The 25803-nt window shown below is 45.4% G+C and overlaps 1 protein-coding gene across 1 annotated transcript; it reads left to right on the forward strand.

Moving 5' to 3' along the window:
* The first annotated feature begins 168 nt into the window (after window positions 1-168).
* SNCG (synuclein gamma) lies at window positions 169-24428 on the forward strand. Its single transcript, XM_074589966.1, has 8 exons — window positions 169-254; window positions 1234-1297; window positions 1937-1985; window positions 7092-8197; window positions 13190-13231; window positions 14122-14249; window positions 22858-22944; window positions 24023-24428. The coding sequence occupies exons 4-8, from the start codon at window positions 8077-8079 to the stop codon at window positions 24041-24043; spliced, it is 399 nt and encodes a 132-aa protein (XP_074446067.1). The 5' UTR covers window positions 169-254; window positions 1234-1297; window positions 1937-1985; window positions 7092-8076; the 3' UTR covers window positions 24044-24428.
* The last annotated feature ends 1375 nt before the right edge of the window (window positions 24429-25803 follow it).

The following is a 25803-nucleotide window of genomic DNA, read 5'->3' on the forward strand; positions in this document are numbered from 1 at the left end:
CTTGGAGCTATTGAGGTGGTGGAGGCCCCATCCCTGGAGGCATTCAAGGCCAGGCTTGATAAGGCTCTGAGCAACCTGATCTAGTTAGAGATGTCCCTGCTTACTGCAGGGGGGTTGGACTAGATGACCTTTAAAGGTCCCTTCCAACCTAACACATTCTATGATTCTATTCTGGATCACAGCAGGCTGTGACCAGCATCTCCCCTGAGTCGGGACACGGCTCGGACAGACACCTCCAGGATCAAAAGGCCAAGGTGAGTCGATCCCCCCTCGAGTCTCAGTTTAGGAATGACAATGCAGCGTGAGTATTTACTCCAAACTCAAAGAGGGAAATTTAAACTATAGGCTATGTAGCCTCTCTTTCACCCACCTCTCTATATACGCATTAGCTCTTATCAGTGCGGATATTCTCATATTTTACTGGATCCAAGTATTTGTCTGTGCTCATGTTAAAAGGGGCACCCATGGCCTCATTGGAGTTGCCCATTGCGAAAGGACCTTTGGTCCCAGCAGATAAAACCTCGGGGGGGTGGTGTGTGCAACCCCTCAAGTGGCCTGTGCTTGTGATCACGTGGGTATGTATTGATTTGGGATACCTTATGGTAAGTTAGTGTGAATTTTGCCATTTTCGAATCTCTAGTCAAGTCGCCCAATTATTTTGTTAAATCATCTTGTAAATGCTTAAATCAGTTAATGATTAAGTGCTGCTAAAATTCAACCTCTTAATTTACCTGAAATTGTTAGTGAATTTTGAATTGCTGCTAAATCATAACTGTGCCAAATATTTCCATCTGTGACAACGACAAATTATGGGCATTAAGGGATTCAGAGCAAACGCACAGCAAAAAGGAGTTTACAAACATCGGTTTTTGTGTGGCCTTTGCAAACCAGCTCTGTGAATCATATTCTGTTCCCATCAAAGTGGAAGACTTTCATGATTTCGCCCTTCAGAGAGGTCAGGATTATTAACCATTTTTAAGAATATCTGTTTGGGTTGTCAACTTTGTATCTCATGCCTAATTTTTTTGTGCGTTTTTAATTAGCATTACCAAAAAACACTTGCCAAGAGCTGCTGTGAATTAGCTACCTCTGTCACCTTATGCTAATAATGAATAAAAAAAAAAGGCTGAGGATGTTGGATGTAGTTTTCTTACTGGTTTTGCTTTACTTGGTGGTGCTGCTTTTAGTTTTGTTGCTGTCATAAACTGTATTTCTTTTCTCGCTGTCTTGCAGGGTGATGTGCCCTGGCATTTTTAAGAATAAAATGAGGGAGGATGATGCTCCACTGACAAAACAGGTGGGAATTCTGGTGCAGGGCTGCTAGATCATGTCTCAGTTTGAATGATGAGATGCGCAGCCCAAAGTTGAACACACCCTGCAGTGCATTAAATGTAAAGCTTTTTTGGACACATTCCAATGCCAGCTGAAAAATAGAGGAGAAAATCTCTCTAGGATTTTGGAAAGCCGTGTTATTAAAGGCAGTGGATTTGCATCCCCTTATCACTGGTTGGATCTGGCCCCCTTTCCTTCTGGTTGCCCCTCTTTTACGCTTAATGGAAGAACCTAGAAAACTGCAGAATTGCCCATACCGACCTGTGACAGACTCCACTGTGTAAGAGCAATTAAGCCCTAGGGCAGCGACAGTGGCACGTGGGGCAAAGCAGAGAGAGATTTTGATAATTTTAAGGGCAAAACCTGCTCTTGCTGTTGTCATCACTTCTCCAGGGAGATGAAATCACAAGTTCTGGACTGAAGACTGAAAGAAATAAGCAACCTCCCTCTGTTCCTTCCTGCTGCTTTTATTTCAGAATTGTGTGCATCCTGCTATAATATGTGTTAATGTGTGAATATTTTATGTGCCGTGTTTCACATACAAATGTGCCTTTCTTCCAAGTAACTGGATGTGACCTAAGCATTATGTTTGTTTACTTAATAGGACCTGTTATTGGGAAGGAACTGAAACAAACATGAGACAAAACAAACAGGTTTGTAATCTGAACTGCTGTGTGATTGTGGCTTGCAGAAAAGTGATTTTTGTGCTACAGGTATTGAAGTTGTCCCACTCTACTTCCAAACCCTTCGGACTTGTCTTTCAATACATACCTTTCCACTTAGTCTTAACTCATCCATTAAACCTTTATTCTTCGTGGATGTGATACCTCCCAAGAGGTGGGGCGATGTTTCTCTGCCGTCCTCCTGGCTCAGAACATCTGCTGCTCCTTCAGGTGCAAGAACCCGTTCTCTGTGCCCTTGCAGTGATGCTGCCAACCAGTGCAGCAATCAGGAGGCACAGATTGCTCAGCCATTTGCAAGTTAATAATTTAGCATGACTTTTTGGTAGCAGTTATGAAAGATGTTAAAATATTGAGCGTGGCTGTGACTGACGTCTCTTTCCTTGTGATGGGCATAGCACAGGGTGCTGCCGTGAACACATGGAAGGCATGAATTATTCAAAGGATCCTCCTTACTAAGCACTATTTAAAGTTTCTGTCTGATAGCTGTTGTGATTTGGTAACGTATTCAGGTCATACTGTTGCTTCATAACATTAGATTTAGTGGCAGACTGATGTGTAAGTTTTCTTGCTTTAACATCTGTAGAGGAACAGGTATGAGGAATGTACCTTTTTAGGAATGAAATACACCACAACTTTTGCCTCTTTTTTTTGAGCCCCTGGCTCAGCATGGAACCAGGGAAAACAGATATACAAGGTCATTTGCTGTAATGATTTGCTCATTTGCTCTAGATGAGAAAGACCAACTAACATCAATAGAGATCTATTCACTTTTCAGTTGCCTACTTTAGGCTTGGTGTACCTCACGGAGCTGGGTACCATTGCTGGAATGGAAAAAATGTGTGAGATAAATTTAAAACATAATTTGGAAAATTATTTGGAAATAGGTGTTACTCCAAAAGTATACTTGAAACCCTATTAGTAAGTGACGTGATAATAGCAGCGTGGAGATGTTTGGAGCTGCCCAGATACCTCTCAGAAGTTTCTAGCAGTTCTCAGAACAGCTAGCCAAAAAAACCCACCCCACTCGCTCTTTGTTTTGGCAACAAATTTGACAGGGGACAGATATTGTTCCTCCACTCTTGGTCCCCAGTCATTGGTGGCTTTTTTTTTCCTGTGCCCTTATTCATGAATAAAGTTTTCCCCCAAGTATTTGAGAAATACTTATTCAATCTCTTCAAACTAGTGTCCAGACCTCAAACTAGTTTTGCCTTGTAATTATAACCATTTCCATTAAACACAGCTCTTAACCCCCTCCAGTGTTGCCTACCTGGAGGGTTCAATGTCCCATTTGCAATTCCATAATCAAGTCTTTTGGATAATCTGTGTAAGATGTAAAATTTCATCTTGGCCCCTTTCAGTTTGTTTGGAGCCAGAGCCCTGCAGCCGCAGATGGGTAGGAGGTGGGTGAGCACAGGGTAAACAGTGCCAAACAATACGCTTGATAAATGGCTTGTACGGACTTGGAAAGCAAATGCGCTGGCTATTCCAGTCGGTGTTTCACTGGAGAAAGAGCCCTTAGAAATTAAATTTTCAATTAATAGATTCAGATTTTTTTTTGTTTTGTATCTTCCCAGATTCACTGCCTTCTCCATAATGCTCTTAATTATAGACTTAAATTCAGAATCTGTGTATTTAAAAGAAAAAAAAAAAAGCCTTGGAAAAATGTTTTAAAAGCAAAAAAAAAAGCTGGAATTGTTTTAGTAAGCATGTGGGCATTATTTTAATAAGCACGCATTGCTTTAGATTCATGTATCCCAGGTCCAAATCTCTGAAGCAGACTGAATAGCTGAAAGGCTTTTATGTCTGGGCAGATGAATAGGACAGTTTTGTTGCTAGCTGCACAGCAAGGGATAACTTCTCATTAGGCATTGGTTTTCAGAAAACGCTGTCTCATTCCCTGCCGGCTGCTGATGCGTGCACGTGCCTGTGCGGCAGCTCCGGAGAAGAAGGGGAGCACAGGGAGAGGGGTGTTGGGAGAGGGGCTGCTGGGCTCAGAAGGGTTCCTTTCAGTGGTCTCTCCTTCAAAGGTGGAAGATGAATTCTTGTTGACTATATTTTTATTAGTTTGTTCAAAAGCTATCAATGGTATTCAACGGCAGGGATCAGTCACGAAAGACTGCTGGGTGCTGTACCGGCAGCACTCTGCTCACTTTACGTGTGCCTTAAAAATGGCTCGTCCGTCAGCCTTCACGCTATTCGTTCCCTGGCAGAGGAAATTACTCATTAACTATGCAAACGTACATGCAGGGGTGCAAGTCCTAAACTGTTTGCCAAGAGGATGTCAGACAGAACTGCTTGTTTTTGTTAGGGCATGGAAATGAACAATCTGAGACAGTTCTCCTTTCGGCATTTTGAAGTTTTCATAAATGGAGAGAGAGGGAGGATTTCTGTTTATATAGTGCAAGGTTTGATCCCATTAATGTTAATATTATTCTCGATACAAAAACTTCCTGAGCAGAGGATATTTATCAGCCACAAAAGCAGTCTGTCTTTCCTTTCCTTACCTGTCTTTCAAACATCAGGCACCATTTAAATACTTCAATAGAATATGACCGAATCCCACTCCTTTCATCCAGCGAGATGCCTTTGTTGGCTGATTGATAGTCTCCGGCGTAAGTTCACCATTAAAGGATGAGGTTAAGGTTTTGTTGAAATTAGAAAAAATAAAGAGGGATGAGATGCAAATTAAGTATGATCCTGTTTTAATCTGTTGCGGACACAGAGACAAGTCAGGCCATAGAGAACAGGGAATCTTGATTTCTGCTTTGCATGTTTGTTTTTTTTTCCCTTGCGTCTATGCTTTGGGAATAGGTAGACTTGAGTTAGACTTGTGTTGCCCATATTCCAGAATTAAGGGCAACCGTTGCACAGGTATCCTTCCAGGTATAAACCACCAACACCCAAGAGAGGTATAGGCATGTGGGGGACCACAACTTTCTAGACTCTCCAGAAACTACCGTTATGCAACAAGAGACTCAATGAAGAAGCCTGAGCAGCCAGAATTCAGACTTTAAATGAACAACAGTTGGATGGTTTGTCATTGCACAAATCAAGACGAGGCTTTCTTTTGGTGTTACGCAGATCAGCTAAATGTTTGTGAGATACAAATTTGTTAACAAAGTGATATGGATGCAACGCGATAGGAAAAAAGAATGGGAACTTAATGTCTAGTTTAACTGACTTCTCCCCAGTGTCCCAAGGTAGGTAACAGAGAAAAAGAGATTGCTGTCAGGAGACATGGGAACTTGGGTTCCCTGAATGGCCCACTGGAGGAGCTTCTCTTTAGCTGCTGATCATGTTATCTAATATAAGGGAAATATTGGGGTTTTGGGCACAAAGTTAAGATCCTCGCAAAAATCTGAAAGCCAAGGTTGCTTACATTAATTCCTGTTGTTAGGTTTGTCCGAGGCAGGATTGGCAACAAATCAGAACTGAATCCTCTGCCTAGAATAGAAATAGGGTACCACAGTTGCCATGGGGTGGCAAACGTTCAGGAGCCGTTATTGATGCTTGCTCTATATAGATCACCTACGGTGTTGTCCTGAGTCCAGAGCATTCCTAAAAGGGTTTCAAGGTAAAACAAAGCCTGTGCAAACTGCCTGCTACCTTGGGAGTGATCCAACGGCATTTAAATGCCTCTTGTGAGCTCTTTCTGAAGGTCATCAGGAGAGGAAGAAGCAGGAAAGGAGTATCCCTCTCGAGTACTGGCTAATTCAATCTGGTGATGATTCATGTTTCACATCCCAGGATGGCTTGATATTTCAAGTATTTATTACCTTTTGTAGCAATGCAAAATATGTAGGATTCAATTGTACAAATCACAATGCAGAGCAAGAACTAAACAAAATCAAAATATGCTTCTCACTCAGCCTTATCAGGCTAGGCGTTCTCCTGAAAACCCACAGCCCTGGGAAGTGCTGTGCTCTGCTTTAGTGCTCTTTGAAAGTCTAGTGCAAAAGGAAATGGGCCGGTAGCAATCCCGAAGATGGCAAATTCCCTTTTTACCAAATACAGTAAAAACAAGACTCCTGCCCTCTGCCTAATGAAATCAATGGGAGTCTTGCAACTGACTCCGAGAGCAGCGAGCTTAAACCACTGGTCATATGATACAATACAACACCTATTATCTTCAATTTAAGAATATACTGGGAGCAGAAATGAACCCCAGCTGTGCACCTTGGATAGTGGTCAATCAGCCACTTACAAGAAATTTTGAAGAATGGTAAGAAAAACCTTTTTTCACCCCTTGCTGCAACTGTCTAGAACAATGAGAGCTCTTATAATAATTGGTATATCGTGGTGGCCTTCCTCTGAATCTTGCACTTTTTTTAATTAACAGTTGATACATTTATTAGTCTGTCAGAGGTCTGGCTACTCTACATTCAAATGGAAATTTGTTCTTAACTTATAAGTAAGGGGACCCATTTGTGAGAAAAAGATTAAGAAATATGTATGTTATTTCCCAGTCCAACAGTCTTTCAATTGTTTCAGTATGGACTAAAAAAACGCTCCCAAAAACTAAAGAAGTAAGCTTACTACCATAGGAAGAACTATGTTTGTGTACATGTCTGCGTGTATGTACAGACATGTCATTTTGTATGTGCAGACATGTCATTTTTTCTTCGGACTTTTGTCTTTTCTCTGTAGTCATTCCCCATCTGACCCTTCCAGGTGGATAACTTGTGGCAGCAGTGGCTTACGGACCACCATGCTTCACAATGTTACGGTGTGCTGCCCTCCCATAGCGCAGTTAAACCTCTGCAGTTCGTGTTCTCTTTGTTTGCCTGGTAGGGAAAAGCAGCCAAAGCTGGCCAGGGTTTGTGCTCAGACCAGTGCTCCGTAGCTTCTATAGTTTCAGATATGGCACCATTAAACAATAATAAAAATAAATAATCACCTTGTTGCACCAGCAATTGTTTCATGGGTGCCTGCGTTGAATTTCGTGCTAGTGGGATGACAGCTGATTTGGGCCACTCAGAATCTACTTCAGAAAACAATTATCTCAAGTTCAACTTTAAGCGCATTAGGATATCCCACTGTGATTAACGATGATACATTTTGGTATTTTTTTGCTAGTGAGGCCTTGAGGCTGGATGGATCCTCTCTGCAAACTGTAAGATTTCCCCAGTCGGTTCTCAGCTGGATGATTTTCTGCAGCACAGACCTCTGACGTGAGCCGTGGCGTCAGTGTAAAACAGCGTCTCGCTCTGCGGCGGCGGAGCTCTATCCACAGCAGCTCAGAGAAACAAATAGGAAACAGGATTTCCCCCAACAGGCACCTGATTTTTCAGAAATGAACTATTGTAATGGGATGTGTAGCTGACCAAAAACTGTAATTTATACTTAATGCCTCGAGGGGCCAACTTCAGACCTGACAAACATGGCAAGCGGGGCTTCCAGCTCCCTTCGCTGGAGCACCAGCCTCTAGGTTTCTTGCAGTATTTACTAGAAATAATGTTCCTCTTAGGGTTTTGTGCAGGATTGGTTCTGGTAACTGCCAGACCAAGAAACCTGACCCTGTTTGTTTGCTACAAACGTTATCAGCTTTTACGTGCTCTCCGGCCCCAGGAACCCGGGAGGGCTTGTGTTTGCCTCCTGCTGCAGCCTCGGGGAGATGCCCTTTCAGGAACTCAGCTCTTCAGATAAAAAGTCTCCCTCTTCACATGAGAGCATCCTTGAGTGCAAGCATTGCAGCATATTTTAAAAGCTTTATCTGTCTGGAAATTTTCCAGACAGTCCCTTACCTACCAATGTCCTCCTCCTCCTCTCCCCCTCCCTTCTTAAATCTTCCCAAGCGGATCCATATCATTAATATTTCAGTATCAGCTGTTCACAGGCATTGGCTACACTGCAGCGCGCTTCATCAATAAGAGCCGGCAAAGGCTGTGAGGTTTGCCACACTGCCTTCATCCAGCGGAGGAGTAAGAGCAAAGGCAGGCACTGTCAGGGAAACCGAGAGCCGGCCGAGGTGAGGCTGCACATTGCAGTCCCAGTCTGCAGGTGCTTTCTGCTGCTGTCCCTCACTCGGAGCCCCCAGGTAATACCCTAGCACGCAACAGGAATGGATGTCTTTAAGAAAGGTTTCTCCATTGCTAAAGAAGGTGTGGTGGCTGCTGCAGAAAAGACCAAGCAGGGAGTGACGGAGGCTGCAGAGAAGACTAAAGAAGGGGTGATGTATGTAGGTAAGAGAGAACTATTTTCAACCTACATTTGAGCATGAACCGCGGCATAGACTGTCTCTAAGAAAGTCTGGGGGAATTATATCATGGCTAAAGATTTGGAGTGAACGGCAGGGAGGTCTGGATATCCTCCTCAGCTCTGTCACAGAGTGGCTGTGTAAGCCTGGGGTGCCTTATCCTCCCCGTGCCTCAGTTTCCCCAACTGTAAATTTGACATAGAAACAGCCACTGCTTCAGGGGAGGCAGAACTAAAGCAATGTTAAGGAGCATATGACCAGGTGGAAGGTTTTTGTTATGACTGTTCACTGATTGCAGGGTGAGTCAGTCACTCTCCAAGCATCCAAGCACTGCTCATCTCCACCTCACCTCTACCCTGTGAGAGACACGCTGAGGAGGTCCCTGAGAGGAGCCAGCAGTGTTATTAAGTGGGGGTTGCAGGATGCATCTGTTTCCCCACAAACATACTGTTTTAACCTGAAATCCTTCTCCTGTTCACCAACCTGTTTCGTTCCCCATGCACAGGTTAATCTTGCTTTACAAGAGACACCCAAATTCGTTGTGCCCACAGGATAGGATCTAGCAAACAGCCCACCTGCTGTTCTGCTAGAGACCTCTCACAGCTAGTGTGGCTGTTTCAGAAACCCCCCCTTCAAGGTCACCCTCGAAATCCAGGATCTCCACTACCTAGCGCATGTCAGATATTCCAGATACTCTAAAATCTGTGGAGTCTTAGGTTCCCAAGACTGATTGCCTCGGTGCTGATTACTGCAGCTCACACAGCTTTTTATGTTTGCTAGATGTGGGAGTGAGGGGTTGGTTTTTTTAGTAGGAAAGTTTACATGCAGGCTCTTCCTGCTGTCATGCTGCAACATCTGCAGCTGGATGGAGCTACTATATTTAAAACAGTTGTATAGCTACTGATGTATATTTGTAAATTACAAAGGAAATACAAATTTTATGTGCACCAGATCTGGTAATGTCTTCATGCTGAAATTTTAAACGCACAAGTATTGGCATGCTGTGAGTGAACGTATGTGTATGTTCACATTTCAATTTGAAGCTGATTCGCAAGAAAAAAGGTAAACAGCATCCCTGTAAATAATTAAACTAACTGCAGTAACTGAAACACCAGCCTGTGAAACGTCACATCTAGGTGCCAAGTTGTGGCATCCCTACTGCTCCGGCTGCTTCCTGATTTGAGCGATGTTAGAAAGGATTAATTCCAACTTTTATACATAATTCCTCACATCTCTGTTCAGTCGTGTTGTACGTCTCCATACTGTGACCTGTGTTCATTTCTGCCATGAGGTACAGAGTCTGCTCATGAGACTCCAACCTTTTCAATAAAGTTTTCTAAAAACCTTCTTAAAACCTAAATCTCTGAATGAGGGTTAAATAAAGAATCAAGGTAAAGATGAAGCGCTTTCTCCTTTTCGTTTTTTGTTTCGGTTCATTGGGTTTTTTGGTATAGCTCCAATTCCTGCCCTGTCATGCACTGGATAGTGCTTTGCCTTGGGGGGGGGTCGGTTCCTGGTTGCGCGCTGGGGGATGCGCAGCCTTTTGGGGAATATTCAGTCTTTCACAGGCAGGAAGAGTAAAGGCCAGATGCTGATTACCTCAGAGAATTGATTTTTAAGTGGAGAAGGTGGAGGCCTGGTATATCAATTAAAACTGGAGTGATTAGTATGTTGTCTGTGCCACCTTTTCTCGCTCTGTGACACATGAAGGGTTAATCAGAGACCTGAACTGTTCCTTCCTTGCTCCTTCCTTTACAGAGCCCTATCCCAGTAGCTTGGGCTGGAGCCTTATGTGACGCAACCTGAATTTTTGGATGCTAGGAGAAAATAATGCTTGTACAAAAGCTTGAGGGTCTTTTCAGAGAGTCAGGAAAGTGAGGGGTGGAGGGTGATGGGGGATCCTGAAGCCTAGGATGGATTAAGTGGATCCCTGGCTTTTATTCAGGTTTGTGCTAACTCATCACTGACTCTCCGAGGAGGATTCCAGATGTCTGGGCACAACCACCACATCTGGTGAGTCACTTGCCACCCCAGGAGAAAAAACATGCTGATGCAGAGGCATCCGCCTGGAGCAGACGGTGTCATTGGGGCTCTGCGGCCACCTCATCCTTCCTCGCTGAGTCACGCAGGTTCAGGTCCCACAACCACACCCGAGGTACCTCCCTCCCATGCTAGCGCTGCAATGTGGGCCACAGCCTGGCTGGTTACAGATGCTGCCATGGCCAGGGGAGTCACGAGCGTGGGGTGCTCCTGCCCCGCTTGCTGAATGTGTAGGGCAGAGAAGAGGGTGCACGAAAAGAGAGAGAAATCCTCTAGCACGGGCCACCTCTGCGCACAGTGACATCACAGTCTGCTCTCCAAGTTGTAAGAGTCTCTGGGTATGCCGAAGGGGCTGTGGGTTCATGCACGGTTAATGTGTATCCAGAATTTGATTCAATGGGCTGCCTTTTTTATTGGGTTTAAATAGGGGGATAAGTGATGCTGAAGTTAATGCAAAGCTGCAGCGGAGTATTGAGTATAAGGTCATTAACACTGTTTAATACTACAGTTCAGGAAGCCTCAACAAAAAATGCCCTTCTAGTTTTCCAGAACAGCTTTCAATCACGCATGCCGCAGAAAGCCCCGACGCACCAAGCTCTGCTTAAACGAAGTGACTCCAGCAGGAACTCCCGCAGGATTTATAGCACGGCATAATGTTGTTTTCTACCACAGCTCTTCTCCCACTGCACAGCGCTCTGCCGCCTTAGTTGCACCCTTGCGATACTTCAGCTATTACAGATGACTCACAGCTCTCAGAAAAGGCAGGATGCATGAACTTTTAATTCTGTGTACACAAGCTGCAGGCAAGGACTAATGAGCGAAATGAGATTGAGCATCAGGTGATCGCTTTCTGATTCAACAGATGCGGGTTGCCGGCAAGGGTACGCGGCGGAAGGTCAGATCCCGTGTGGTGCATGATGGATGCTGAGCCTGAGTCATGGGGTGTGGTTAGGAGCCCTGGTTAGGAAGATGAGGCCATCTCTCCCCAGCGGTGGCACTTCCCACTGCCATCGTCTCTGTCCTCAAACGGATTCGGGTAATTTTCTTCTAGTTGCATCCCTCCTTTCTGAAATTATTTTCCAGCAGAAAATTCAACACTCACCCATTCCCCTCTCCCTGCAAAAGAATTGAGCCCAGATAGTCATCTTAAATCAAAAGTCAGGTAAAAAAATACCCAGAGGTACAGCTCTTGTCTCACTATGCATGTTTACTGCAAAACAAACATATGCAAGGCTAGTATAGCAAATTATATACTTTGCTTAGCTAAAATCTGCTCTTTGACCAAAAAAACAGCACAGGAGGGCTAAGCTTGAACATCTGCATCTGATGTGAGAAGATCTTGTATGTCACATCAATACAGTGGCAGTCGTTTATTGGAATGGCACCGGGAGGGAAACTGAAGCAGGACGGGGGCTGAGCTGGGCTGTGGGCGTTTGGCCCGTTCAGAAGCTCACCTTGATGGCTCCAGGCTGGCATCTGCTCTGCTTACTGCTGTGCTTCTGTACACATGCATGTATCATCGGCATCACTATTAAATCCAGTTTACAGCAGTGCACAAGTATCATATGCATCATTAGGAATTTCAGTTTACAGCAAAAACAAGTATAAGTACAAAGATTTCATCTCTTCAGTTTTAACACAGTTTGGGAGGGTGGAGTGAAATGTTGAAGGCATATTGTAGTAGCACAGCTTTGTTCTGCCCCGGGCAACCGTTACAACCACTAAAATAAATCAACAATTGAGACTTACATTCAATAATACATAATGTGTATCAGGCAGAACAGAGCTGGGCTGGATCTGTGGTTATCAGGCCGCTGCACCTGTTTTGCTTTTCAGGCTGCTAATGAGAACGTGATGTAGCTGATGTTTGTAGCTGATTTCTCCCACCACACCCATGGATGCTCTAGTACCTCTGGAGTTAAAGATCTGCCTGGGTCTCTACTTCTATCATCTGGACAGTTTGCCGTAAAAATCCCTTTGTTGTATCAGTATGGGAAACTTATAGGTGCAGATGATTTACAAAATACAGCCAAGTGGGACCAGTGGAACCTTTTGGCACGTGTTTATTTAACTTCCAACAGAGACAAATTTGATCTTTTATTTTTGGAATGTGAAAAAGTATCTAGTTTCTGTGGGGGCTGCCCATCTAGCATACGATTTAACATATGTGCTGCAGTATACAAGTTGAAGGGATGTGTAGCCGGTCACTTCAAGCTTGGAGGAAAACTGCAGAGGTTAATTATTCCTTAAGGGCTACTTGTGTTGTGAACTGAATGTCCTCACATCCTGTTAGCTTTTCTGCCTTCAGAACAGCGAGATAAATTACAATGTAAGCATTCATATGGCGTACTTTCATAATTTGAGATAAAAGCATCTGTAATCTGTGTATCGCTGCGAGCAGGCACTTACAGCCTAGGCTGTAGGCACCAAAATGGAAATCTAGTAAGTAGGTATGTAGTAGGTGGGTGGTTTTTCTGTAAATTCAGCCTCGAGAGTCTTTACTAGAGGTATAGAATGAAGCTTTAAATGACCACTGCAGCCAAAGGCGGGAGAGGATCACAGATGTAGGTGAGATTTTACCAGGTGACATTCATTTTGACAATTAGCTGAACATTGATTTAGCTCCACTCAACTGTTCTTTTCATTTCTGGAAATATTCTAGGGCAATTTCTCATACTTCAGCATGATTTTTCAGGTCTAGACATCTCCAGACATTGTTGTTGAAGTTCTCCAGCTCCTGACAAAAAGGGACTCATTGACTTTATTGGAAAGGAAGCTGGTTCCTTCTGCTGGCTCTACAAATGGCTTATGTCTTAGCAGGAGGTGCTGGCCCCATGGGTCCCTACTGCACCTAGTAAGAACAGAAAGCTGTCCGTGTCCAGAAACGAGGGGGTTCTTTGCCAGGTAGCACTGATGGACCGTGTGTTTCCTTTCACAGGTACCAAAACCAAGGAAGGCGTAGTGCAAAGCGTGACCTCAGGTAAGAGCACAGCCCCGAGAGGGATGTGGAAATCTGTGACGTGTTGCCGGGCCTTTTGATAAGGCCATCGTTCCTGCCAAATGGGAGGTCTCTAGGGGATACCGCTGATCTGCATGACCTTCCATTTGATGAATGGAGAATGCTTGCCAGGAGCGATGGGTCAGGGTCTGGCATTTGCAGTCCACGTGGATGGGAGAAATATTTAATCGGTAGAGCAGGTCAAAAACAATCTAACAAATGTTACTTGGCAGACTCAGATAATTCACAGCAATTTAGACATTTCACAATGCCTAGAGTGCTGCCCAGTGTGCAGAGAGGATTTACTTGCATCGGGTCCCAATGGGCCAAAACTGTGGCCTTTGGGAGACTCCTGTCTGGCGGTCACAGACTCAGGGCCTGTAAAGGGACCCTTCCTAGGTATCCCAACCTCCAAGGCAGGGCAGCTGTCTGGACTGCCTTGAAGAGAGTTTAATGGATCCTTTCCCTGGAGAATTTCATGACTGAATTACTTTTTTTTTTTTTCTACCCAAGGGTATTAAATCAAACAGAAGGTACCTGGAGAGAGGTCATACGCAGTCTACAATGTGAAACACCTTATTTGCACAACTGTCTCTTAACATCTTACAGTGAATTTTTCATTCTCCAATTGCCCACAAAGACTGACAGGCTGCAGCGCTGCTCTCTGAGCAGCATTGTGAGTCAGACAAAACCCTCACGTACATGACCTAAAATCAGACGTGATCTCATAGAAAAAAATCCAAATAAGGACTGTACCAGGGCCAACTTCTTCTCTTACCTTGGTGTAGCCATTTGCAATCGGTTCCAGTGAATTTGGCAGCCTTTTGGCGGTGCCCTGGCTCATTGACTTTCTGCTTTTGTTGAAATCCCAGTTGCTGAGAAGACCAAAGAGCAGGCCAATGTGGTGGGAGAAGCGGTAGTAGCCAGCGTGAACACAGTGGCAAACAAGACCGTAGAAGGAGCAGAGACCATCGTGGCCACTACAGGAGTTGTAAAAAAGGTATGTTTGTTTCTTCGGTGATGTGCAGGACAGAAGAGTCGTCTTCAGATTATATGTAAAATACTGCAAACATTTAGAGTTGATGGTTTTACCTATTTTATGAGAGGCTTTCAGCAATATCTACTTTTATATAATGCTTAGTATTATTGTATAATGCTTAATATGTAATTATAGAATTGTTTAATTTGGAAGGAACCTCTTGAGATCATCTAGTCCAACCCCCTTAAGGTCAATGAGAGCAGGTTGCCCATGTCCAGTTGGGTTTTGAACACCTCCACTGATGTAGACTCCATAACCTCTCCGGGAAACCTGTGCCAGCATTTGACCACCCTCACAGGAAAAAAAAATTAGTGTTTTCTTGTGTTCAGATGCACACGTTAATCGATTTATGCCCATTGCCTCTTATCCTATCAGTGGGCACTGCTGGCAAGAGTCCGGCTCCCCGTTCTCTTATAAATGTAGAAAAGCGTTATGTCCAGGGACTTGAGCAGAAAGGTGCAGCAAGCACCTGGCCAGGGTCAGAGCTCTGGGATGTGCCAGGTGTGGAGGAGCAGGAGCTCAGTGCTTGCCCTCAGACCTGGCCGGAGCCTGTGCAACACACAGCCTTGGCCCTGGCCCCGGAAGCTCCGCAGGCAGCTGAGGGCAGCAGCAATTCCAGCAAAGCCTGGTCCCAGCAGAGAGCCTGACCCTCCTGCTCTGCTTCGTGCTGATTTTGTCAACAACCAAGTGCTTGTTGATAAAGGCCGCGTGACCCAAACTGTGTGCGGATTAAGCCAGATTCAGACAAGGCGTCTTCTGTCCTCCAGCCTAATTTGACAGACTGGGTTGCTTCAAGTGAGGGGATAAGGGGGCATGTGAAGGAGCAGAACAGCTCCCTAGATGAAGGCAAAGTAAGTTGATCATTAGAGAAGATGCTTTCAGCAGGTGGTAACGAACAGCAACCATTTGTACAGAACATGAGGGTAATACTTGGCAGCTCTCTGGTGAGCCCGGATGCATTGCCCCTCTTGAGGGAGCTGTGGTCAATAGTGTTGATAGCGACATGAGCTAGATGAGTCACGACAAACCCAAACCCAGAATCAAAGCGAAGCCAGGCTCGCCAAAATTGTTTTAATTGTTCAGACAGTTGGCTGATGAATTTCCTGACCTGCACGTAAACACATTGTGATATGAAACAAAACTTCTACACACCATATAAATCCTGAGAGAATAGCCTAACAAAAGAGAACAGCAGCTATGAGTGACGCAAAATGTCCTCCTGAAAGCATGTGAAAAGGGCAGATACAGAAGTTCTGCTAAACCCTTGGGATAAGAGTAATCCCTATTCCCATAGGGAACAGCAGTTAGGCTACAGGAGTGCAACCCATGATTCCTAATTCCGTGGGGCCAGACTACCCCCTTGTACCTTTTGACTGACAGGGCATGGGGTGTTTGACCCAGGAGAGCCAGGAGTTTGCTGATGGTAGGAATCCATCCTGTAGATAGTGAACCATCTCCCCTTACGGCAAGGACTGAGCAGCAGCAATCCTCTTCCCCTTTAGTCCTAAATGAGAGCTCCCTCCTCAAAGACTGATGAGCTTACAGCCTACAGGTGGTAATTTCACAGCTCAAACTGGTCAATGTTATCTGTTTCCATCTTTGAGCAGGTAGTCCCTTAGAAAATCAGTGATTCCTTCGCCGTACTAATGGTTCAAGTTTATGCAGACTGCCGGCGATACGCAAAAGCCGAGAGTTTTCCACAGAGTTAAAGCATTAAGCATCTGAACTGTCATTCTGGCATCTTCTGGCAATGTCCACCTGCTTAGAGGTAAAGTGGGGATTGATCAAGAAGAAAAAATAGTGGGATGTGTCCCATGCCGAAGGGCAGACTGAATGAGGGAGCCAGGAAACTGCTTTGGATACAGTATCGTGGTATCATGCCAAAGAGCAGAGGTGGGCAGCAGAATGAAAAAGGAAGGAGAAAAGCAAGGCTAAAGAAGTCACAGGAGAAATAAATTCAGGAAAAATGTTTGTTTCTGTGAAAGAGAGGGCTTCTCTACTCTAGCATTTTACTGCAGCTTAAATTAGGAGTGCAAATCTTCTAGTCATGCTCACTCGCAATACTTCAGTTGCACCCGCTAGACACCTTTTGGGTAGCAATGACACGGAAGAGGGAGCTCTGAGTGCATCCCAACTGCTAATGGTTAACGGCCGTGGGGCCAGAGCTGCTCCAGAGGGAGGGCCCTGAAAGGAGCGGAGGGGTTGTGCTGGGTTCTGGGCACCAGCTGTTTTCTCTCCAGACCTGCTCCTATTGTGCTGCACAATTTGCTAATGGAAATAGAGCCAGAGGCTGCCAAGAGCAGTGCCGGGCACTGTAATGCATTTGAGAGACCTGCTGGAGATGCACTGTGATAAGGTATAGCAGTTAGACATTTAAAAAATAAATATCTACTGTGAAAATCCTGCAAGCCAGAAATTACACACAAGTGTTCCAGCCCCTGACGTCCGAGAAAGCTGTTGTATCCAGCCCTGAGACTTGCTCATGCTCCATCCTGTCCTCCTCCTTTTTAATAACAAAGAGCAGTTGCTAATGTCTTATTTCTATTTTCAACTACCTCCAGTATTGTTCGCTGCTGACTTTATAGAGGGGTTGTTCAAAGCACCAGGGGATCTGTGGGAATGCATGGTGAGCACTGAGCAGTGCTACAGGATGACTTGCATCTGGGGAGCCCAGTGGCCTAGGAGGCATGTCCCCAGCTCAGCATTCCCAGTATTAATATCAATTATGGAGAGCTTGTTGACATTTAATCTGTGCATTTGACAGCTGGGATCAGTGACAGACACATACTAGCAAGGAGTGGGAAACTCTAAGGATTAAGTTTTGCTTGGGGCAGCAGCCGTGGAGTGGTTGAGCTCTGAGGGTGTATCAGATGGCGACATTGGCCATGGGGAAGAATCCAGCCCTTCGTGTAACATGGCAGGCACTGAAATGTGGGCACACGTGGGGCAGTTGGCAGCCCGCCGCTCCTTGCTGTCCTCAGTGGGAGCACTCGGAGCCAGGCAGAAGGAAGTGGGGCTGAGGGAACCGCGAGCCAAGGGGTGTCAAGTGCCAGACGAGAGCAACCTCGAGTGGCGTTGGCATCACTAATAGGGCTTTGGCACTGGCCTGGTCACTGCGTACTGAGTACAAGAAAGTATTGACTGTTTCGGAGGAGTTGTTAAGTATTAAGTAAAAAAATATGTAAGTTAAAAGACTATAAACCCTCCACAATTTTTTTCTGATATGCAAAGGAATGAGACCCATGAGTGATGCGTTTTGGCTGTGTCTCTGCTCCCCTCCCAGCCCCTGGGGTGGGCACTAAGGGATTTTGCTGAGGTAACCACCCACTTAATAGCCCTAACTTGAAGAGGATTTATTCTTTGTCTGCATGACACAGCACGAAGTTTGCTGCATTGCAGACACCACGTGGCTGGGAACAGGCGCGTGTACATAGACACACTCACAAAATGTCCCTCGGGGGCTGGAGGAATTTCCCTCATAGCTGATGCTTCCCTACGCCCTCCACCGAGATCTTCCCTTTAGATCTGTTTGCCCTGGCAGTTTGCATATGGTTTAGTTGTCAGTTCGTGACTCTGTCATTTTGAATTGGGTTTGATCTTTTTGTTATTTCACTCCATTAATTAATTTGAGCAGTTGTCAGTTACGTACAACTGCTGGGCGCGTTCGTTGGATCACATCGTTTCTCTCTGCGCTTGACCTAGCACACGTGTACCGTACCCGCACCGCGGCTTACTGCTTTCATAACCACTGCACATTTTGAGTAAGAATGGTTGACGTTCATGGCCTTAATTCTGCTCAGTTAAACCCTGTGATGCCACCGACACTGAGACAGTCGCACTGAAGGAATTAGAAGCAGAAACTGATGAGTGACCTCCCTGTTGAAGTTAGTTTGGGTAGGGCGAGTGCCACTAGGAGAGAGCGTCCTGGTTTGAGGACAACCAAGGGCATCTGAGAGGCCACGGAGGGCAAAGCTGCTAAGCAGGAGGAGCAGGGAAATCAACAGCCAAACTACCTTGCAATTAAGTAGAATAAATAGTCTAAACTCTTCCCCTTTGTATTCAAGCTTCGTCCTTCATATTCAAGCTTCATTATTCTTCACTGATGCCGTGATGCATCCCGATGGTATCCTTCAGCGTCCCATGGAGCAGGGGAGACTGCAGAAGCAGCGTGGGGTACTCTGCCCACAGGCACTTCTTCTCTGCTTCCCTCCCAGTCTCATCAGTGCATCCAGGCCTACATTTTTCACATACAGAATAGCTGAGTTAGCGGCACTGGGGAAGCCTTAAAGTCTATAAGACTGTGTGTGTGCTTCATGGCCAAAGGCTGTGCCCCAGTAATCCTGTAGGACAATAACACAAACATTATTAAATATGTATTATTTGTATAAGCAGCCCCAGGAAACCCTAGGAGAGTCTGGCTGTGAGCTGGATGAAAACAAAGCTACCCCAACAGTCCACCTGGGTTTGCAGGGTAAGACAGGAATCCTGTGCGCCCATCTGTCTGTCCTGTCAGTGGGTCCACTCACTTTAATCACGGGTTGACTCTTAGTCAGAGCTGTCAGCATCACTCTGATCACGTTCAGCCCAAAACCCAACCCAGGACAGCCCGTCCGTAGGACCTGCCAGGTTGCCTGAGGGTTTGCAGGGGAGCGGTTTGGGGATGCTGCCAAGTAGCGTTGCTTTTGCTCCAACGCCCAAGGTCAAGAGCGCTATGGGAGGCTGAACCTTTCTCCGCCTTATGCAATTGATATCCCATTGCAGGCTGTTAAATTTGTAGCAGATTAGGTTGTCAGTGAACCTCTATGGTTTTACAGCCTTAAAATAAAATAGAAATAAAATAATAATAATAATAACAGAAATCTTACTTGCCACTGAATTTGTTGAGTTTCTGATGAGTAATGTTCCAGCACAAAACATTTAGGCTCTGCATGCTTTCTCTGTTAGATAAGGAAGATAACCCCAATAAGCTTGTTTATCTCAGAATTTTTGGGGATGGCAAAAAACCCTCACTGGCCTATAGCATAATATGGATAAAAATATAAATTCCATTTAATGTATGGACTCAGCCAGTAGAACAAACAACACAGTCGCTGAGCTGAAAAGGGAATTTCATAGAACCCATGAAATAGAGAAATCTGAAGAATCAACTTGTAATTAATTTTTTCTTTTGAAAAATCTGTGGACTTTTAAAATAGGTTTTTAAAAAAAACATATTAAAATATCTGATCCCAGAAGCCTGTAGTATGCTCTATTTAAGACCTCTTAACATTGTGCAGGAATATTTTTATAAATAGCAGGCCCTAATTTGTTGAGTTTTTCATTAGTGATATCTGAACATGTAACTATGTTTCATAACCTTACTGAAATATTGCATTTTATATATATATAAATCTTCTATAGTGTGCATATTCTATATACAAATATATGTTTATATATATAAAATATTTAAAAACTTGTATAGCATTCCTGTAATGAATTCTAAGGTCTTGTGTTTCACTTAATTATTATGTTAAACTACTCGCTTTTCTCTATTCTCTAGCCAAAAAGATTCAACCCTGTCCCCCCCCCCCCCCCCCAAAAAAGAAGAAACCAGCCCATAACAAACTAAATCAGTTTTTTTTCATTTTAAATGCTTTTTCTAAGGCAATACATAATTTCTGAGGGGAAAAAGAAATCTGCTTGCCCTTTAAGAGCAGGAGGAGCGTTACTAATTACTTCGTAGTTGCAACATGCCTTTCCCTTAGAACATTTTATCCCTTTTAATGAGGAGACGAGCACTGAAGGGAATGGCAAAGTCCTCACTGTCCTCCAGAGAAGCTGGATTGTCACCCTTTCTTTCTTGCCCAGCACCACCCTGTGAGTCACTGTTACAGCTGGGGTTTGGTACCAGGAATTTCTGTCTCTCCATCCTAAGCGAAGACCCTTACATTACATGATCCTTCTCTCTATATTATTTTCCTGATCTCCCCAGCCAGCTAACACCCAGCTGAAGAATGCAGCCCTTCCTCATCTCATGCTCGCTATTCTGGGCAGGGTGGGAAGCGCGTGAGAAAAAGGCTGTGAGGCGACATCCCTAACACGGCCTGACACCTCTTCATCCTGCGATTGTGCTGGTTCCTCCACCAGTTTAGAAACGCTCTCCAGAAACATGGTTGCTTCCCTTTCTAAAAATAGATGGATGAGTCACTTTTATCCTTCTGGAGCAGAGTCTTGGCAGGCAGCATGATTTAAGGGATATAATAAGCAGCACAATAGCTGAACGGGGATTCTTCAGCCCACCCAGTGCCCTTGGATGCAGTGTCCTCAGGATGGTCCTGAGGAAGGGATACACTTTTCCATGACTGTTTCCACATCTACCAGAGCTGAGCTCCATGCCCACAGGAAGAGTAGGTGGTCATGCCCTGTAGAAAGATGGGGTGCACTGCGCTTGTCCTTGTGTTCCTATGTTCCCCAGTTTTCCCAACGCAGCTCAACGCCTTCAGCAGTTGCCATTGATTCACCATCACGATTTCGCAGGCAGCTGGTAACCCCACCTGCAAAAAACCCTACGAAGCGACTGCTGTTGCAGCTGTTGTCATTGGCTTGCACTGCAGGTTTCTTTTCTTTCCATCTAATAGTCAAAAAAACTGCTTGTAAACCTTCAAAATACAATCTGAGGCTCTTTACCTGCTTTGACCTAATGTGCGCTCTTGAGTTATAAGGTGTAGTCCTTTTTTGCAGCTCTACACTCATGTAAGGCATTTTAAAGCCACAGACTGGACCCTGAGGCTGGGTGAGCCTCCATAAATTCAGAATAGTGAGCTCAGCTTGCTGACCAGAGGAGAGCTCACTCACGTGGGAAGGGCTGTGGCTCCACCGGAGCGGTGCCCTGTCCCCAGCAGCCTGGTGTCCCTGTCCCGCCGGCGGCTGGAGACCACAGACTGCTCTCCATGATGTGCACAAACGGGTTTCATGAGGTCACCCGGCACTTACTTAACACAGGCCAGGCTGATACCAGCAAGAATCATTTCGGCCAACAATGTGATGCAAATTAAGGGCACTTTTCTTAGGGGAAAAAAAATTTATTCACACTGTGCTTTTCATATGGAGACACCCCCATGCATGGCTCTCGCTGTAAACAAAGTAATTGACTCTCGGCAGGGAGGTGAAGGGAACGCCTGGGGCTGCGACAGACATCAGTATTGGGCTGCGGCTCATATTTTGGCCATTTTCGTTCTTTGGTGGATTAATCTCTCACGGTAGCTTGCACGGAGAGCGGGAAGCCTATGGCAGGAAAATCAGGTTTCAATGCTTCCATCTCTCCGGCTCCCATTCCTGCTAAAAATGGATCTGAAGTCCAATTTCCAGCTTAAATTTTCATGGGATGCAACTCTGTGAAATACGTCTATTTTTGACTTTTTATCTCACATCACCTCTTCTTCCCTAATTCAGTCCCAAGAGCAGCAGGGGTGTTCTCCTGCTCACGAGAACAGTTGTGACTGGGCAGGAAAAGGAAGAGTGGAGTCCCCCAAAACACATGGAGTATCAAGTTCTGTTTCCAGTAGGTTTGACAGGGACATTTGATTTGCGCTGCGTCAACAGCACCACCAGGGAAAGTGGTGGCCTTTTGTTTCCAAAATGTTGAAATTCAAATGATATATCTTCCTTGTGTGCAAAGTTGACTTTCCCTTTATGTAATATACCTGTCCCAGGTTCCTTCTGTGGTGGCCCTGACTTTATGTGGGAAAAGGGAGTAAAAATTCAGGGATACTGCTTTGTAATTTTAGCGGAGTTCCCTGCTGATTTGGGGCTGGACTCTAGGGGTCCTGCTATTCCTGCTTCCCCCTGCTCTTGCTGACTGACCCCACAAAGGTTCATCTCTGCAACCCGTCCATCCCCTGGGCACACCCAGTATGGTCAGGACTTTCGTCTTCTCTTCCCATGTGATGAAATCACGTTTAAAGTAATTACCTAGTAATAAAACCTTTTCCCTTCTTCTTTGAATAGGAAGGTAGCTGAAAGATGTGAGGAAGTAGCTGAAAGGGCCCGAAGTGCTTATGAAAATGCTTGGACTTCAAACACAAAGGGAAGCTTATCCTTTGATAATGACATTTTATCTGAGGCGTGACATTAATGCCTGCCGCCACAATATCTGAAATTGGTATTAGTCTATGCGATGAGTGCTTAGCGTAAGCAAGGTAATGTGGGCAAAGGCTAGGCGTAATCTGTCTTACTCCAGGTAAATTTATTTGTTGCTCCCAAATTTCTTCACGCTGAAGGAGTCAAAACTGCGTTTGGTTTCAGTGACAGGAAAGAAAACTTCAGAAAAAGAACTGTTTTTCTGTATGAAAAAGACCCTAAATGAGGCTGTATGAATTTGAATTGCTTTTTCATAGACATCTGCTCTAACAAGCTGCACAAAAAAATGGATTTCGAGCAATATTTGCCAACTATTAAACCTGGTATTTTGTTCACTTGTGCAATGCTCAGACCTGTTTTGCGCAGCCTGCTCGAATAGCCTGTCTGGGATTGCGGGGGGGTGACTCTGCATGTGCTGGCAAGGACAAATGTCTCGCTTGTGACTTGGCAGGAGGACCTGGCAGCGCCGCAGCCGCCCGAGCAGCCGGGGGCGGCGGGAGAGGGGGACCCGGCGGCCAGCACCGACAGAGGCAGCGAGGTGAGGTGATGCCACAGCCCTGACGTCCCCGCGGTCCCCCGGCTGGTGACACCGCACCTGGGCTTTCTCTGGATTACTGGTTTTCTCCGGGACAACCTCCACTTTGCTTTCTGTGGTTGTAGATCCGCTGCACGTGGAACCCCATCGGTATTCCCATTTTCAGGAGTTATTTGACACAACCTGAGCCCATGGGTTCTTGCTTTTGCCACTTCCTTTTTTGGGACCAAGAATTTGCCATGAGTGATAGATCGGGCAGACCAAACTGCTGCTTGATTTGGGCGTGAAAACACATATACAATAGTTAATGTTATCCTGTGGTTTTTATCATCACATGGAATAGCTTTTCCCTGGTTGCAGCCATGCTTTAGAAGAGCTTTAGCTAACAAGTCAGATTTTCCTGTAGCTTTCTAGATAACAAGCTCGATTTTTCTATATATTTTCCTATACTTAAATTAGTTCTTTTAGTTTTTGATCTATTCTGCTTGCGATGTCCTTTTGAAGCCCTGGACCAAACATCTGTCTCTGGGAGGACGACCTCTTACTGCCCAGCACGGAATTGCCTTTACAGGTTGGGTGCTCAGCCCTTTGGCTACCAGCCCCGCAGGCACGCTCAGTCCCCAGTTTTCAGCCTCTCCGAAGCTCAGACTTCTTTTCCTCGTGCTTGAAGCTCCACAGCTTGCACCTACTGCCCTCCACCAGTCATCGCCCCACCCCCACCCCCCCACCCGGTGCCAGGGCTGCCACTCGCGCATCCCAAAAATTGGCCTCCCTCCGGGGCGGGAGGCCAAGGTGGCAGCAGAAATCAGGACATGCCAGCCGGTGGCAGCCCGGCCCCGCGTGAGCTCAACTTCCTCCACCACGTGAGAAATCACACCCTGGCTTTCCCAGGGGGCAGGGGAGGGCCTGAGTTACAGCAGGAGCGCGTCTGGTACCCAGAAGGAACAGATAATTCATTTATTTTCTGCACCACATTGGGTTTTTATGTGGTGACTACCAGCATGGGTTTTCCTCCTAATTTTATTTCTATATGTTTTCCACTGGAAATATTAATCGTTTTCCTGTCTGTCTTCTCTCACAGGGTGAAAATGAAGGCAATTAATCAACTTAAGGGCTTCAAGCTCAAAAGAGAACATTCCAAGAGCATACATGGAAATACTAGCTGGCACTACAACAGGAACACCCCGCTCTCCATAGACTAACTCCGCTCAGCTCTGTAGCCTTTCACCTCCCCCATAAACCACCCGTACAATATACGTAAGCCAGACTCCTCTGGTTTGTAAGCAAAATGCAGCCGTGTACCAGGGTGTGTGTCTCCCTCCCCACATCCCTCCTGGCTTCCTGACCCACGCGCTTCACCACTTTTGGTCAGACACACTGATCCGTGTCTCGCCTCCATCTGCACTGGCACTTGGGATCTCTAGGTATTGTGGAAATACTCTTCTTTTTTTTTTTTTTTTAAACAAATAAAAAGGTGTTTGAACAAGTTTTTTGGTTTTGTCAGTTTTATTTGCACATTTTAGACGTTGATCCTTGCAAACCGATGAACTCTTCCTGTAAAAGCATGGTATTAAAATACAAGGATCTCATGACTTTAAGGCCCTTAGAGTGTGATGTAAAAGATGGGGAATAATGAAAAATTGTATTTCTGAAGTCAATAGCATAGGTAGGTCAGATTTCTGTCTCTCAGGGCTGAAAAACAGAGATTTCACTTTTTAAATATTCCCCCACGTTTAAGAGACAGCGCATGGGGGAAACAGGAAAATAGAAGGCTTTGTAAAGGAACATGAAAGTCATGCTGAGCTCGGTTAGCGTTTATTCTTTGCTGTTTATCCTGCTTACAGCAGAGCTTGGAAACTCTATCCTGACGTCTTCTGGCTAGCAGGTAATTAAAGAAACATGATGGGCACTGGCCTCTTGGATCAGAATGGCATTAGTGCGGGCAGGATTCCTGCGAAACGCGTGAGTCTGATAACAGGTGCCAACGGAGAATTACTGGTGCCAGGCGAACACGGAGAATTACTGGTACCGGCTGCAGCAGCCGGTCAGTCTGCAGGGAAGGTGCTGAGCGAGAGCAGGAGAGACCTTCTGCCTTCGCAAACATAGAGGACAGAAAAGGTTGCTATGAGCCCATTGCTGTAAATAATGAAGAAAGAGTTTAAAGCACCTCAGTAAGTATGGATATAAAAATGGGGTCTTCTATTCACCTACAGGCAGAGCACCCATGGATCCATGAGAAGCCGGTATAAACTGATTTAAGCTGCTTCAAAATCAGACCATTACTCTTCATTAAGTTGCATAATGATGATGACTACGGAAGGTATTACAGGAGAGACCTGCTGTAGCATGGAAGGATCCAGCGAGCTTTGATGTCAGCCTCTCGCACACACTGACACTGCATGTAAAGCTTTGCCTTGCCGAGACCACAGGATTTCCATCCCAGTGGATGTTTGATCTCGACAAGGAATGGGAACAAAACAGTCCTAGCAGAGATAACAAGGCCCCTCAAAGGAAGTTATATCCAATATGTGCATACTCTTTTCTGATGTCCTGCAAAACATCTGCAGAACTTGCCAATTAAACAGAATGACTAAAATCGAGGCCAAGGTAAAAGGGCATAAAGGGCTGTGATGCTCATGCCCAGCAGCAGGAGGCTGGAGCCGATTCCTAGTGCTCACTAGAGAGAGACAGGGAACAATCCCTCTGCTCCAGAGTTTCGCTCTACGGGGATACAAACAAGATGTTCTGCCAGCCAGAGGGAAAGAGGAGCCGGGCGCTGTCGCTAGCGGCGGCAGATGGGGGAGGCAGGGGCAGGCATCAGCTGGGCCAGGCTGTGGCTCAAAGCAGGAGTGAGAGGCTCCC

This window comes from Larus michahellis, chromosome 6 (assembly GCF_964199755.1).
Source record: "Larus michahellis chromosome 6, bLarMic1.1, whole genome shotgun sequence".
In the NCBI taxonomy this organism is placed as follows: Eukaryota; Metazoa; Chordata; class Aves; order Charadriiformes; family Laridae; genus Larus; species Larus michahellis.

Coding starts and splice junctions, on each gene's coding strand:
- SNCG (XM_074589966.1), top strand. CDS start 8,077: ATGGATGTCTTTAAGAAAGGTTTCTCCATTGCTAAAGAAGGTGTGGTG. Junction 8,198..13,189: donor AGAAGGGGTGATGTATGTAG/GTAAGAGAGAAC, acceptor TTCCTTTCACAG/GTACCAAAACCAAGGAAGGC. Junction 13,232..14,121: donor AGTGCAAAGCGTGACCTCAG/GTAAGAGCACAG, acceptor TTGAAATCCCAG/TTGCTGAGAAGACCAAAGAG.